This window comes from Camelus dromedarius, chromosome 2, assembly GCF_036321535.1.
Source record: "Camelus dromedarius isolate mCamDro1 chromosome 2, mCamDro1.pat, whole genome shotgun sequence".
Classification (NCBI taxonomy): domain Eukaryota; kingdom Metazoa; phylum Chordata; class Mammalia; order Artiodactyla; family Camelidae; genus Camelus; species Camelus dromedarius.
Genome location: NC_087437.1, coordinates 56,957,820 through 56,974,672, shown reverse-complemented (window position 1 = coordinate 56,974,672; position 16,853 = coordinate 56,957,820). Strand labels below are relative to the sequence as shown.

The following is a 16,853-nucleotide window of genomic DNA, read 5'->3' as shown; positions in this document are numbered from 1 at the left end:
TAGTGTGAGGATTATGAAAAAAGATCTTAAGCCTGACCATAGATTTTTCTTACCTTTATGAGAAGACTCTGACTTTGAGAAATGACGTGTAGAATTATGCTGGTTTGTAAAATGAGTGTAAGCCAAATCCTCAGCATCTGTCACAGGAGGTGGTGGTGGCCTGAGGGAGGTCAGAATTTAAAGAGATATTCTAAGCAGTGATGACTACAGTTCCACCTCTCACTGGGTCACTTGGTAAAAATATTTTTGGTAGAAACACAAAGCCAGAATATTGTATAATACTCCTGTTGATTCCTGACCAGTTGCATGACTGTGGATAAATTATTTAATCTTACTTTTTCTTTGTTTTGATACACAGAATTCAATAAAAAGAAATACTTGCTGAACACCTAACGTGTGTGGCATTTGTGCTAAGGGCTACAGAGCAAAGATGGATGAGATGTGATCACTGCCGTTAATGAGAAATTTATTTTGTTTTGGTGGTTTTTATGAAGAAAAAGAGAAAGAAAGGAAAGGATAGAAAGGAAGAAAGTAATTAGGGGAGAGAGGGCGGCAGGTAAGAGAGGATGGAGGGGAAATAGGTCAACATAGAAAATTTAGAGCAAAGTTCCTTACACCACTAGGTGGCAGAGTAGAGCTTAGAGAAGGAAAGGTCAGAAAGACATCTGCAACTTTTCATGTCAAAACAAGAACTGTAAAAAAAAATTAGGAAATTTTTAATACTCCAAACTTTTTATTATTTTAATTATTAACACAGATTTTTGCAAATATTTGGCATTTATAAAGATGTAGAACAAAATCTCTCCTGTTTGCGCTTGTTGTTTCCCAAAAATGTGCTCAGACAGCATTAAAGCGTGGGACAAGATGAAGTTAAGTTCGTCAGATATACAACCATGCTGTGGAATGTGTTGTATAGTTCTATATACCATCTGGAAGGCATAAGTATTCTGAAATTTGGAAAGTTATGGTCAGTTTGGTACAGTGGGTTCTGTCATATAAGAATAAAGACAAATGTTTTCAAATTTCTCACCCTACCCAAGCAGGAGGTCTCTCCCTGGGTTCTCAGTGTCTGGAAGAGGTAAGCATGGGATGCAAACTTGTGCACATACTGTGGACCATGCTGTGGGCGCTACACAGAGGACCTCAATCAACTTTCAGGACAAGTCTGCATGGGAGCCATTGCACACACATCTTAGAGTCAATCAGTGAAGTGAGTGACCTGTCCAAGTTTACACAGTCAAGTGGTAGAGAGGGCGCAAACTCAACTGGGCTTCAAAGCCAGTGCTCTTACCTACTATCTGTGCTCTGCTCGTCAGGTGTGCATTTTTGTCAGCAGCATTATTTGCATTCAAGATTACACACACACACACACACACACACACACACACACACACACACACACCCCTTACACTTTCAAATGGTACATGGCATATATTTTTATACTTTCATACATTTTTATACACATATAATTAATATGACCCTAACAAATAATGTGGCATTTTTCTTGTTTTTCTTTTCAAACCATTTGTTTACAAATATTAGAAATTAAGTAAGTGTTTTCCTTTCATTATCCACTGGCATTTAGAACATTTACCTTTAAAAAGCAACATAAGACTTGGCAGGAGGAGTGAAGACAAAGCAATCTGACTCCAGGATTAAGAAAGTTTAACTTAAAGAAGTCACTTAGGCCCAAGAAAACAGAATTGGGTAATCAAGATGGCAGGGTTTATTTTTCACTCTTTTATTATCCTCATTAGGTGACCGGACACCAAAGACACAAGGCAAGTGGTACTGTCAAAAACAACTCACCATCAGCTCACCTTCAGGGGAAGATGCTGAAGTGAAACAGAGCACAGGACACCAACAAACTGTGTCGGACCCCCACAGATAAGCAAATCAATCTAGAAGGCCCTGTGCTCTCTTGGTGCGCTCTGTTCCCTTTTTGGTTACGTGGGGAACAAACGCTGGCTTACTGGGTGGGTGCAGGGCTCCTACCACATTACTTGTTGCGCTAGAGAGAGTTGTTTCAAAATTAAGAGTATTCACATCCAAAGTCAGAAAAATCTTGTTAACCAGTATTTGTTTTATAGTTTTTGATGTATTAGGATTACCTGTTTTCAACCGTTCTTATGAAATAACTTATATTTGTGATAAAGCCAAAGATGCTTCAGAATTCACTCAAAATCACTTCTTCAGGAAACCCTCCCAGATACCCAGAAGAGATTAAGTGTCTCCTTATACTCTTACAACAGCCTCTACTTTTCACCCACAGCATTTAACACAATCATAATGGTTATTTGCATAATTATCTGTTTAGATTATACATTTCATAAGAGCAGTAAACAGTTCTTGTTGACTGCTGCTTACTTCAGTTCTGAGCAGTTATTAGGGTGCTCACTAAATATTTCACAAATGGATAAGTGGAGACTAATGTATTTCATATTCATAAGAATACTGTAGGAGCAAAGTGAGATTTATAAAATCTTTAAGTTTTTCTAAGGGAAAAAAACAAATAAAATACCAAGTAGTATTATTAATATACTATCCTATAGTTAAAACAATTTGGAACTTGGGTTGAAACTTCTTCCAGTTACAAAGAATTGGAATTAATTTAGTTTGCCAACTAGCACTGTTTCCTTAGAGAGAGTAGAAATCTTATACTTTTAACCATGATGACTACAAGCTCCACACGAGCGTCTGTTCCCCTCTACTTCAGTTATCACTGCACTGAAGTCATCATCTTAATCCTCCTAGGAGGCTCCATGTTTGTCAGTCCTTGAAACCACCTCTTTCTGAACAAATGGCTAAGGAAATGTCCCCCATGATTAAGTGTGAAAGAGGATACCATGGACCCTAATCCAGAAGCACACATTCTAGTATTAGCTGTATAGGATATTTATAATAAGGTGATGGGCTTTAAGTTTTAACTATGAAAATATACATTTCATAAAATTCTTATTCGTTTATACTTTGCCATACAGATAATCTTACTGTAAATGACACGTAAATACAAATATTCCTCTCAAGTCAAAAAAGACTTCAAGTCATAGGCCATTTTTCACTCATTTACAAGAGCCATTTTTAACACAGGATCATTTGATTATTCATTCTTTCAATATATCAAATAATTTTTAGAGTACTTATTACATTACAAAAACTTGTTTTCAACTTTAATAAATCTTTTAAATAGACATTTCAGACTGTTCTACTGTATCTGCTGTCAAAGTTATTAGTGTTCTAAAAAGCCCAAGGACTTCGAAAACTGCAAAATAACTCTAAAGATGATTTTAAATCCCTTGATTAAAAAAAGCATAATAAGCCACACCTACTTACCTACTGAAAACAGACGAGTTACTTATTTACTTGGATACTGTAGGGATATAAACAAAGCTAAACTACGTACTTCTAAAATCTGCTTTAGAAGACATTTGGTACATGCTTAACTAAAAGCCATAACAACCAATTTTACGCAATTAGACAGATTACACTCCTGTTGCCCTAAAAGCTTTTCAACCTGATATAATTTTCTGAAAGGTATTTATCTTCTGAAAGCACGTGGGTTTAAAAATCGAGTATGGTTTTTAAGGACACTAAATATATTCACTTTTAAGGAAACAAGTCCAGCAGTTTAAGTGTGAGCAGTGAGTGGCAAGGACAATGTACAGTTTTCAGTGTGATAAAAGTTATGTTTTAACAATTAATTAATATATTATTAATAATCATGTCCAAAATACAAGGTTTTAATAATTTAGAGTTTTCAAAATGTTAGATTTAGTGTCATTTTTGTCTTTTTCTATTTAATGTTTTATCTTCCTATTCCAATCATATTTTCCTTCGAAAAGCAACAGAAAGCAAAAAAGAAAAAATAAAGGTTGTTTCCCCAGGGACTTAAACGTTGACTATTTGAGGTGGAAAAATAGCAGTTGCTCCATAACCGTGACCCAAGATTGCCTGAGGGACGTCAGAAAGCACACGCAGCACAGCCACAGCTGTTAGATCTAGTGGGGCGCTGAATGGTCTGCAAGACTCAAATGGCAATTTGCCTAGGACACTGAGACTCACACAGAAGTGAATTTAGGCATGTGTAATGTCATGCACACACCAATATGACCATGGAACTCAGTAACTATTTAAAACCTGAGATTCTACATAGGAAAATGGTTAATCCCGTCCCTTCTTAGCTGTCTTATCCAGAGACAAGAACTGGTCCTAACAAAAAGGACATCTTTCCTTTTACAGCCCAGCTTCTGTAAAATTCCCCATCTTCCTGATTTGACCTGTTCAACCCAATCTAAAGCTGGAAACCAAGTTTAAAAATAAGCCTGCAAGACTTGATACCACCTCACGATGCAGATTTCTTGATCTCCTCTCCAAAGCACACACACGCTTCTCGGAACCAACAGCTCCTTACCCCAAAAGCAAGTTCCTCACTCTCCTTTTCGGGTGTCATCTTACCGTGCTGGCCTGTCATTCTTAGAACGGTGAGGTTCATCGCTCTCTTTTGACTTCGAGTGTGCTGATTTAGCTGTTTTGGGCTATGGAAAGAAGGAAGAAAGAAAGAAAAGAAAAACACACACACATACAGAAAATAGCAAAGAAAAAGATTAGATTTAGAAATTATCTTAATGATGCCAAATTCTCCTTTAGTAATTTCAAGTTACTGACATCCAGTTGAGCACCATATAATATTTTTAAATACAGTCACTCAGAGACAAAAAAAAAAAAAAAAAAAAAATGACAGCCACGAAGGTGTGTTGCAGGCTGTCGGTGCAGCCAGACGAGTGGGCTAAACACACAGGAACATGCTCCCCACAGAGATGCGCGTGGCCGTTATTAACGCAGCAGCTCCGCAGCCGCTGCCAGGGACTGGTGGCCTCCCAGAGTCTACGGAGTCTAGCGTCATGCTCTTAAACTTGTTTCTGAGCACTTGACTTAGGGATGATGATTTTCAAGCCCAGAAACTAAGACATATTCAGGCCAACTTTTCCAGGAGAGAAACTATTCCAGAACCAGCTAGAGAATCTAAAAATTACAGAAATCCTGATACTTGCTAGAAACGTGGCCTTCCCCCTTTCCTTTCCAGGTTCGTAATCCTTAAAAACACCTACTCCATCACAGCTGAGTTAACAAAGAACTAGGTAGCCCCTGGGCAGTAACTTGTGGCTTAATTTACGTAACAGAAGCATTTGGGACCCTTCTACTAAGATGAAGTATGTTTGTTAGGAAAAATCCTGAATAACTAGAGGGTGAAAGAGAGAAAAATAACTGATAAATAATAATTAACATGGAAATAATACTTTAATTTGCTTTTAGACTGACAACTGGGTAAGTGAGAAACCGTAAACAGTGGAGCAGTACTATTCCCAGGCTTTCAGTGTCTTCATTTGCCTCACAACATATGCTGAGCTTGTGACAGGACCAGAGACCCAAAGGACAGAGGGAGGGGGAGAGGGAGGGCAGGCGGGGAGGAGAACAGAGCTAAACATCCATAATACCGTGGACCCACACCCTGGTTGCATCCTCCCAGGCCTAACATAAGCTCCCTCCCTAAGAGCCTTTACTGTGTGAATTCCCACTCCTCCTCTGTTGTTCTTCCATTGGGCATTTTTCAGCCGGCCTGACCTTAGCTGCCAACAGCCTGTCTTCCTCTCTACATTATACATTATTATGGGGAAAATCTATCTTTGTCTTTCCCTAAGTCCAGAGTGCTGCTCTGCAAACAGTAACTGATACGTAGGATCTGTTACACTCAACTTGCATATGACCACATACAACAGCTAGTTACAGCAGAACGAACTGCAGTCACTATTTTGTCCACTATTTCTAATCGACAAGGGGAAGGTGACGTTTCAAGCTCATGCCAGACGGCTTCGTAAGCAACGGTTGCTGGTGGCAAGAACAGCTGTCAGTCTGCCATGGATCAAGAGATGTCAGAGGAGAGACAGCTGGTCCTGACCCAGGAGGAAGGGCCACCAGCAAACAGGGAGAATGGAGAGAAGGCCACCGTGGAGACCTACGAGCACGCGCAAGCACGCTGTTCTCCTGCAGGGAGAGCACGGTACAGTCAAGAAGGCTCATGGCCAGAGGCGCTTGCCTCTCGGTTGGCCTTAAAATGGAGGGAAGGAAGTTTTCACCTTAGCAGTAACTTTTCACATAGTTACTTTCAAGAATTCGGTATCATTTTTCACAATGAAACAACTTTTACAAGTTAGATTCACCTTGGCAACACAGATCATTTGTGAGCTTGCCCTAAAAGAGGACTCCCCATTTCAGGTCTAATTTTATTTCTAGTTAAACAAACAAACAAACAGACCCTACCTTCCACTCGGGGTCATGCTTCCTTTTGTCCAGCGATGATTTCTCCCGCTCTCTGGCTTTCTTGTAAGCTTTCTTTTCTTCAGCCATTAGAAGTCTAGCGATTTCCTAAACAAAACCCAGTCAGTGTCACCGACTGCAGGCTTACAGGTGGAAAATTACTGGGATGCTTTGAAAGAATACCAGCTGAACAAATGAACAAACATGAACTCACCTCATCCTGAGCCACCTGAGCTGCTCTCATGTCCACCTGGGTAGCCTATGGTACAGAAAATACAAAAAAAAAAAAGTATAATTTAGTTGGACTCTACATTGTCCATTAAAAAAAAATCTTACATAAAAATAAACTGGTATTTGAAACTAGTTGTGATTAACATCCCTGAAGTTGATAATCGGTGGGTATACTTTCATTAGCCAGAGCGGGGTCTCTTTTTATCAAATCCAGCAGCAGACTCTCAGAGAATTATCAGAACTCAATAATGGAGAACCAGGGATATGGAGTTCTGTGGTTAACGTTGACTCAGTAACTAAAACTGGACCCTCGATTCCTGGTATCTTGATTTTTTCACCATTAAAAAAAGGTATCAGTTTCTCAACAAGACAGAGGACTGTAAAGCTCAGTAAATAATGCAAGATTGATTCAATTCACAAAAAACCTATGGATTCACCTAAAATTTTGCATTAAAGTTTGCTCACCAAAATTTCTTCTTCTTGCAGTTTTCTGGCAATTTCAGCATCATACCATTCCTGATCCCTGTGGGTCGCCCGTGACGGAGTAGAGACAGCGTCTTTCATCACTCTGGGCTTCATTCCTAGGAAAAACTCAGTGTAATAAGGCAACGGAGTGTGTTTTCTGAAAAGCTGCAAAATTTAAGATAAGGAAGTATTTAACAGTGAAAAACTGCAGTCCAAAATTCAGTGTTGGGTGGGCTGGAAATAATTCTCCCCTAGCCATGTAAGTAGTGATGCAGATAATCCAGACATTTAGACAAAGTCTGCCTGGTAATAACTTCCCCTCACACAGCTTCTCCAACAGGAGAAAATCATATAAGGAACTGTAAGAAAGGCTTTTGGAAAAGAAGTGAAAAAGATTAAGTCCCTGAAATAAAAAGAATTTAGAGAAAAGAAAGTTAGATGGAGTCTTAAAGAGACTGTCAAGGCTGGAGGAGATGAGAGGCTTTCCTCTCGCTGACTCAGCCCCGCACACCTTGCTTCAGAGGGACACACAGCACCACTGGGGAGCTCTTGACGGTACTTATTAACCACCCAGGGGCCCCGGTTTCGTAGTTTGTTTTAAATCTTATTAGTTGACTCTCAATTGCGGTAACGATTGGTACTACTAGTTTCATGTATTATGTCCATCAAAATAACTGTATGTGAAAACATTTTTCATCAGAATGTTTCACGACACGATTCACTTGCTTTAAACAGAAGAGGAAAAAGGAGAGAAAAGAAAATACATCTAAATTCTGGGCAAATGAAGAGTTTAGGTTATCTGGTGAAGCCTCCCTTTGTAGAGCTTTAAACCCAGTTGTGTGGTTAAATCCAAAAGCCACAGACTCATCTGCTTTACCCACAAATGCAGACTATTAAACCTGACTTTCTTAGCTGCAGGCCTATTGGCACCTGATCACCCAGAATACGGAATCCACTTCATACCATCTCTAGAGCCACTGAATCTTAACACTGAGCAGGGCTGGTTTTAACCCAGCTCTCTGAGTGGTCTGGGACAGTCAGGAAACAGTGGCATACTCCCAAGAGTGGATAAACTGCCTTGGGTTATGATCAGCTTGGTCACAATTAGAAAGGAAGATTTCAGGGAAAAACACATGAAATCAGGTAGGAAAGCTGGCACTGGGCAAAGTCAGTGGACAAGACAGGTTGCTATACCACATGCCTATCTACAGAAAAATGACAATTCCATGAGCAGCCAAAGTGTAACTGAGGACTATAGGAGAGATCACAATTTTGCCTTGCTCCTCCAATTCTGCCATCTGGTAAAAGAAAGAGTGGAATGTGCCCAGATTTCAAGAACTAAACTTTTCCCACTATTATGCCTCCTCTCCACACCACAGAATTAACTGAGAAAATGCTTTGTTTTAGTATCTATCAAAGATGCTTGGAAGGCATTCAAATGAAACGGTCAAATGAAGAGACTTAATTGGTTTGACAGGGTGATAAGATTATGAACTCTTGGCAGCTAAAAAGAGAATGATACGTGGATCAATGGAACAAAACAGCGAGCCCAGAAATAAGCCCGTGTATATATGGTCAATTAATTTCTGGCAAAGAAGACAAGAATATACAATGGAGAAATCCATCTCTTCAATAAATGCTACTGGGACAACTGGACAGCCACATACAAAAGAATGAAATTTGACCACTAATTTATGTCATATGCAACAATGAACTCAAAGTGGATTAAAGACTTGAAACAATAAAACAGCTAAAAGAAAATATAGGCACTAAGCTCCTTGATACTGGTCCTGGAGATAATTTTTTTTGGACTTGACATCTAAAGCAAAGGCAACAAAAACAAAAAGAAGCAAGTGGGACAACATCAAACTAAAAAGCTTATGCACAGCAAAGGAAACCATCAACAAAATAAAAAGGCAACTTACAGAATGGGAGAAAATATTTGCTCATTATTTATCTGATAAGGGGTTAACATCGGAAATATGTAAAGAACTCATACAATTCACCAGCAAAAAAAGCAAACAAAAAAAACAACCCAAATAATCTGATTGAAAAATGGGCAGAGAATTTCAACAGACATTTTTCCAAAGAGGACATACAGCTCGCCAACAGGGATATGAAATGGTGCTCAACATCACTAATCATCAGGGAAATGCAAATTAAAACCACAATGTGGTATCATGGTTCACACCTATTACAATAACTATTTTTAAAAAGACAAAAAATAATAAGTGTAGGCAAGGATGTGAAGAAAAGGAAACTCCTCTACACTGTTGGTGGGAATGTAAATTGATGCAGCCACTATGAAAAACACTATGAAAGTTCCTCAAAAAATTTAAAAAATATAATTACCATAAGATCCAGTCATTTCACTTCTGGGTATTTATCTGAAGAAAATGAAAACACTAACTCAAAATGATACATGCACCCTGTGTTCACTGCATCATTATTTATAATAGCCAAAACATGGAAACAACCTAAGTGTCCACTGATGGATGAATAAAGAAAATGTAGCATAAAATATATATATAATATATGTATACACACACACATATACATACAATGGAATGTTATTCAGCCATAAAAAAATTAAAACTTGCCGTGTGTGACAACAGGGTTGGACTTGGAAGGAATCATGCTAAGTGAAATAAGTCAGACAAAGGCAAATACCATTTGATTTCACTTATATGTAGAATCTAAAACAAAACAAAATGAAAAAACCAAAAACACCCTGAGCTCAGAGATATAGAGAACAGATTTATGGTGGTTAGAGGAGGGGGTGGGGGCAGGCAAAATGGGTAAAGGGAGTCATAACGTACAAACTTCCAGTTAAAAAATAAGTAAGTCATGAGGATGCATTGTATTATAAGACCAAGTATCACACTGTGTATCTGAAAGTTGCTAAGAGAATAGATCGTAAAAGTTCTCATCACAAGGAAAAAAATGTGTAATTATGTGTGGTGATGGATGTTAACTAGACTTACTGTAGTGATCATTTTGCAATATACACCAATATCAAATTAATATGTTACATATTTGAAACTAATATGTTATAGTCAACTGTAACCCAATATAAATTAACAGTTAAAATTAGAGTAATATCTGCCTACGTCCCAAATATTTAGAAGGAAAAAGAAGAGTTTATCTGAAATCTGGACATAGCTTTGAAACTTGCATGTCTCGTAAGCAGAGAATCTCTATAGCCTGGAATATCAGATTTCTGGACTGACAGGGCTGCCCACTAAACGCACTATCCTTCGTACCATAGGTGAAAAGAGCTTTCAGAAGTGTCTAAGAAGGAACTTCAGTTAGTGCAGTGTAGGGCTGTCATTACAGAAAAGAGATGCTTTAAAATGGTACTAAATATAGTTAACTGAAAGAAATTAATGAAAGTGGCTGTCTTCATTTTGGTGGCCTAAACATAATCTGGAAACTAGCTTTCAGAGAACCAGGTGAGCCATATTTTCAACAGTTCCACGTTCATTTCTTAATAGAATTCTTACTTGTATTTTTCTGTTCATCATTCTTCAGTTTGAGGACACAAGAATCCAACCCCCACCAATAAACACAAAGGAAAGCTTACCTTTAAAGAAATTCTGATAAAGTAAGATAAAAGTGTTGAAAGTACTGATATTCAAGATAAGCTTATTCCAAGCTTGGAACAGGGTAAAATGACACATGGATCCTTTAATAATCATAAAAGAGTATTTCGTAAAAAGCCAGCCTGACACGAGCGGAATGTCATAGCAGAATAGTGTTTTATGGTTCTGAGAGGCTGGAAGTTAACCTACAGAAAGTTAATAAGCTTGTTACAATTTAATAGCTCAATAGAGATGTTACCCTCAAAGGTGGCATGGTATTACTGCCCTTTAGAAAATTAATCAATCTTACATTTAATTTAGCAATTTCATTTTGTATCCCTTTTTCAACTGATTATAAAACCCTGTCCTGAAAAATCAATGCTCTTAGAACTAGCTCTTTCCTTATTAATAAGTTAAATAAAACTTTGGCTTATGCTAACAACTTTAAGAATTGTGCATTTACAACAGCAAGGACAGGCACTGAGTAACTATATTTTAATGTAATCCCCTTACCTATGGGGGTGGAGGTAACAAAATCAAATGCCTACAGGCCTACGTGGGTAAAATTTGCAAAGTAAGTTGGATATAAAATTACAGACACCAGCAGCTCTGTTGTAACCATTTTAGTACCTACCTAGTCACATTGGTTTTTAAACCTTATGCTATTAAAATAAAAGAAGCAAAACATTTGCCTACAACTCCAGTAGTAGGGTCTGTGAGTCAGTGTTTGTTTCATAAGCTTTTCTAAGCCTGTTTAAGATACTCTCAAGCATAACTAAAAGCCATAAAGGTTACCCAGCCCTCAGAGCACACGTATGAGGTCAGATTCACAGAATCCGAAATGCAGTGGTAGATGTAATCACCACTCCTCCCCCATGCCTTTTAGACTTCAACAAGTCTTTCTAAATCTGGATAGAGTGTAATTTACACATAAGGTCAATTCCAGGTAGATTGTATCACTTCCTCCTCTGTTGCTCCACAGTTCTTTGTTCAAAGTGTATCTAATTTGCAATTGCTTGTTTACATATTCATCTTTTTGGCTTGACTTACAAAGCTTCTGAGGCTCAGATCCAAGCAAAAATCCCCAAACATAAAGCCTGTGAGGCAAGTGTATTTGTGGCAGAAACCTGATACGGCCTGCTGAACTGAACTTTCATGTTCTTTGTCACCAAGTCATTTATAAGCCTTTAAGGACTAACAGGATAGGGAGAGACAGCTTGACAGGAAGAACCGACTGAATCAACCTGAACCTGCAACCCAGAACCCACTTTCCAGACCAGAAGTCGAGGCTGGCCGGGCAAAAGCATGGGGGAAGTAAAAACAGGCGCCTCCTTGGTACTCCCTTCCCAATGACCCCTGCACCTCTGTAAACCTCCAGTAAGAGCGAGACAGAACCAGGGAGACGAGCATGGTCTAACTAGAGTACCGGACGTGCAGCGCTCTGACCTGAGTGGTGCAGCCACATGGAGACCGTCACAGTGGCGGTTCCCAGACAAGGACAGCGAGAACCATCACTGGGTCGGTTCTGGACTTCAGAGTCCAGAAACTTGACGCTTACATCTAACATTTACCTCATTCCTGAACAAGTATCAAGAACTCACCTGATACCGGCACTTCAGAACACCAACTGTCGATGAAGAGTTGAAGAAGATTAAAGCCCAGGAAGTCACTCAGGGCAACCATTCTCAAACTTTAAGTCCCTAAGAACCACCTCCAGGTCTAAAACGAGCCCGAACGCCAGGCACTCCAGAGGCGGCAATGTATGTAGGCTCAGAAATCTGCATTTTTAGGAAGCAGCCCGGCTAATTCTGATGAAGACAAGCTGAGGCTCACAAATGGAAGACACACTGTCTGAAGAGGTGCCTAGCCAACCTCTCACGTTACAGATGGGAAAGATGAGGTCAAGAACACGCAGTCCTTCCGGACCTACTGGTCTTTTAGTTAGGTAAATACTACAAAGGCCATGTCACCAGGCTTCTGGGTTCACAGAATTAAAACCAGAAATTCAAGAGCATTGATTGGGTATCAGAATCGCCGAGGTATGGTCTTGGCACATTAAGAACTGTATCTGGGACGGGCACCTCCACTGCAATCCAGGGCTGGAGGAACCTTGTCAGGAGTCAAGAGTACTCTCTCAGAAGGCAGAAGGGAAAAGGTACGAATATTTTCCTCCTTGAGATCTGAAATTAAGTAAATACCTTTTGTAGTATTTGGCTCTAGGATTTATTTCAAAGCCATGAGCATAAACCAGAGAGAAAGAACAGGCTGCTTAAGATGCTTAGTAAATACACTTGTTTGTATGTATATACAGGATACCGGGACTTGCAACGAGACTGTCCTTCATTACCTGTGTCGTGGAGCGGGAGCCGCTCCTCACTCTGTGAGAAGGGAGGAGTCCTGGGCCTGCGCTTCCTTCCTCTGTGCTCACCTCGCCCACGGCCCCTCCCACATACGGCTTCCTTGCAGTGAAGCCCTGCTTTCTGTGAGGACTCGGGAGAAAGGTGGTCCTGGTGGCGGGACTTCTTTTCCCAATTCCGAGTCTGACGGCTGTGGTTAGCCTCCCAGTCGTCCTGCTTGGTGCTCAGAAACACCTCACCACTGACTCTGGGAAGAGGGGGTCTCCGCTGCCTCTCGTGGCCGGGCTGGCTCTTGTCGCGCTGCTCAGGGTTCATTTGGGGATTGTCCCTCGCTCTACCCGAGCTAGAGGACGACAGAGATCTCTCTGATGAACAAGGCTCTTCTGGTTCTTCCAAGTTCTCCTGGGGGTGTCTGGACTCCTCCTTCCGCTGCTTCGCAGTCTTTCCATCACTTTGGAGTCTACAAGGCCTTGAGGCTCCAGAACCCAACTCCCTTGCCCTCCTTGACCGTGGCTGGTCTGAGTGGAGGTGGAGGAATGTGAAAAATAGAAATGCAGGTTAACTTATTGAGAGTGCGAACTGTCTACGTGAGAGAGACAGGGCCCAAGACTACCATGTAACAATGGAGAAGACTACTTTTCCCAGTTAACAAACTGAAAAGAAGGGGCGAGCATTTACTGGAGTGGTCCAGGCACACACGAAGGATTCTGAGCACATAGCCAGACAGGGAAAAAACTAAAACGAAATTGAGTGAAGTAAATCTGAAAGAAAAGCTTGATCATGATTAGGGAAAAGCCAACATGGTACTTTGATATTTGCCAATAACAAAAGTTCCAGTCATTAAAATGTTAAATTCTATTTATAAAACTATTTTGTAACTAGTGTATTAGTATTTGGAGGGGAAGTGAGAGCTAAGGGAGTCTTAGAAAACAGAAAAAGAAGTAAGCTTTGTGACTTCAAAGGCTTTAGAATATCCTTATCGGAAATAATTGATCTGTATCAGAACGTTGCTAGTGTCTACTTAGTTCCAGAGATGATCTGCCGATTTTAGTTTTCCTCCATCCTCTCCCTTTAAGTGGCCAAAGCAAACACTCCCAGGCATACGTCAGTTCAACGTGGAAGAGGATGGAGTAAAGGAGAATTTTAGTGAGTAAATGACCCTATTGTCTTTGGATAACTCTGCTCCTAATCTTAATTGAAGTTTGGCGGAGGGAAAAATTAAGAAGAGATGCCCAAATGGAATACATAAAAAGGAGTCACTTCCTAATTAGACATATTTCAAAAAAAACTTTATGATATTGTATTCTATGTATAAAAATACAATATATTCTAAATATAGAAGTCCTTATGTTTAACATAAACTTCAGGAACAGCACGTAGATGGGTGCTTTTCTGTCAGGTCCCATTTAGGAACATGCAAACTGTGAAAACAAAGTAAGTAAATCAACAATGCACACTGCAAGGGCATATTCCTTTTAACATTTGCTAAGACTTTGACTACCATTGGGAAATAACAAAAAGAAATCCAAATTCCATGGAAAATTGCTAACACAGCCAAGATTCCCTGCTAGAATTAGCCTTTTGCTGAACTGCATTTGAAACAGCTACCCTAATTTGATAGGATGTAGAAAAAATAAATGACTGTAGATTTTCTTAGTTATTAGGGTTTGTTTGGTGTTTTTTGGAGGGGGCTGTTTTGGTTTGGGTTTTCTGTTTTTGTTAAAGACTGTTATTGTGAATCTGACAGAGGAACAGAGGAAGGGGAGATATGTGCTAAACGCATCACTGATGCCATAAGCTTCCACTCAAAACTGCAAGTTGCTTCTTCTTGAGCTTTCCGAAGAAAATTTGCCTCAAAGGTGACATCAAAATTAAAAGCTGTCCTCTAAAAAGTCTGTAAAGGCATTTATTTTCATAATTTATAGTAAAAATTATTTTTACTTCAAGCAAAAATGAAACAGAATAATTACTCTCTGGAATAAAAAAGTATCTACTCTTTTAACCAAACTATTATTTTAAGTGTATACTGACAACTGAGAAAGAATCAATTCACTACTGCCGTGAATTAACAGAATACCGACCAGCTACTTAAATGACGACCACAACCAGGAAACAGTGGTTCAGTGTTAACACCAATGTTCCCACAGTGAGCTGTATCCGTGATGAAGTCTGCCTTTAGGCCCAAAGAGAAACAAGAAAGAAACAACATTATCAGTTGATAATATGTTTTCGACATGGATTTATGAAGTTATGATTGTTTTGTTGTTGTTATTTTTAATTCTTTCTAAAAAGTTAACAGATATTAGTAGTTTTATTTTAGCAAAGTGTGTTGCAAGAATTAGAACAGAACTGTCACTACATTTTCACATAGTTTACAGGAAAAAAATATTTATTGTCTACATCACTTGTTATATCTTTAAACCTGGGAAAGGAAAAAAAAAAAAAAAAAAGACAGGGGTGGAGGAATCTGTTTGAATCCTTTAAAACCCTGTCCAGTTAAGGGCTGAGACTTTCATGTTTTTTGAGACCAAGTTATTTGGCAAATATACTTAATTTCCTTATAACCAATACATATATATACATGCACACATACACATATATATATGTAAACGTTTTATTTGTGTTCGTCCATGTTTATCTTCCAAAATAAACTGATTTTTGTTTAGATAGACAAAATACTATGTTATACACATATTACATTGATATACGTATAAATAATAGCACTTTAGAGTTTATCGAATCTTCAGAAAAATTATACTGTTCAATCTTCTCATCATTCACCTGAAGGATGTATTTGTAGGATCTCCATTTTACAGATGAGAAAGAGACTTTGACTGTTTGTAGTAGATAACTTCCTTACCATTACAAGTTTTCTAAGGAAGGGACAGAACTTGAATCAAGATCTTATGACTCCAAGGACCATGACTTAAAAAAAACCCACTAATATGCTTGTGATACAGGTAAGAGGCTTTGAAAGAAAAACATGGATTCATAAATGAATAAGATTCACCATTTCAGTTGATATAAATCTGATAGATCCTTTGGATAATTTCAAATTTGTAGAAAATCTATAAATGATCATTTTAGAGATTAATTTATTAAAGTTTAAGTAAAATAAAAGCTAAAACAATCACATCTGTAATTATTTGCTGGGATTATTATGTAAGACAGACAAAAATCATATTACACATTAAGATAGAGAAGTACAATGAAAGAATGTCTGCTAATAGCGTGTTGGGAAAGGACCACTGCAAAGAAGACAGGACGCTTTGTGAGTACGAGCTGGACTGCAGTGTGACTTCGCGGGAACTCAACTTGGTCGAACTCAGAGGCATATAAATGAAGATCACATGCTCAGCAATATATAATCTCCCAACAAACCGCAACTGAAGAGAAATTCCAATAGTACTTTACACGCACAAGCTCAGGAAGGCACCGTTTTCTATTCCCAGTCCCTTCCAACTCCACAAAAGTAGCACGTATGCCATTCTCTACAAAAGTTTACAAAAGCAATTAAACATAGATTTAAAAAATTTTTACGTTTCCCTGAAAATCCACTGAATTCTTAATGTGGTTTAGAGAGATGAATCAGGATGACAGCACTCTGGTCAAAACAACCAGGTTTGAGTCCCAATTCAAGTTAGTATAAAGTCTTAACAGAGGAATGCTAAAATCAGTGCTTTACTGTACTGAATTTACTTACTACCCTAATGGTTTTAGACTCAAAAGTTTAAAATGGTTATTTTTATTTGTAACGAACATGTCTTTAAGGCAGAATTACAAATAAAAACAAACAAAAAACCCCACCAGACCACATTTCCAATTTTAATTAAAAGCTAAAGAGAAACTCTTTACCTTCTGACCTCTATGGCAATATTTTTCTTTTTAAACGATGTAACACATG

At 38.7% G+C, this 16,853-nt stretch overlaps 1 protein-coding gene across 2 annotated transcripts in view; it reads right to left on the bottom strand.

Annotated features, from left to right (window-relative positions):
- The window catches only part of CCDC50 (coiled-coil domain containing 50), a 64,859-nt gene that overhangs the window by 7,790 nt on the left and 40,216 nt on the right, over positions 1 to 16,853 (bottom strand). Inside the window, exons 6-11 of one of the 2 annotated variants that reach the window (XM_010994370.3) lie at positions 12,940 to 13,467; positions 7,012 to 7,127; positions 6,530 to 6,574; positions 6,319 to 6,423; positions 4,456 to 4,535; positions 54 to 160 (exon numbers count right to left, since the gene is read on the bottom strand). In XM_010994370.3, coding sequence (XP_010992672.2) covers positions 54 to 160; positions 4,456 to 4,535; positions 6,319 to 6,423; positions 6,530 to 6,574; positions 7,012 to 7,127; positions 12,940 to 13,467 — 981 coding nt within the window. The remainder of the gene's footprint in view (positions 1 to 53; positions 161 to 4,455; positions 4,536 to 6,318; positions 6,424 to 6,529; positions 6,575 to 7,011; positions 7,128 to 12,939; positions 13,468 to 16,853) is intronic. The other variant, XM_031453304.2, reaches the window with a different exon arrangement.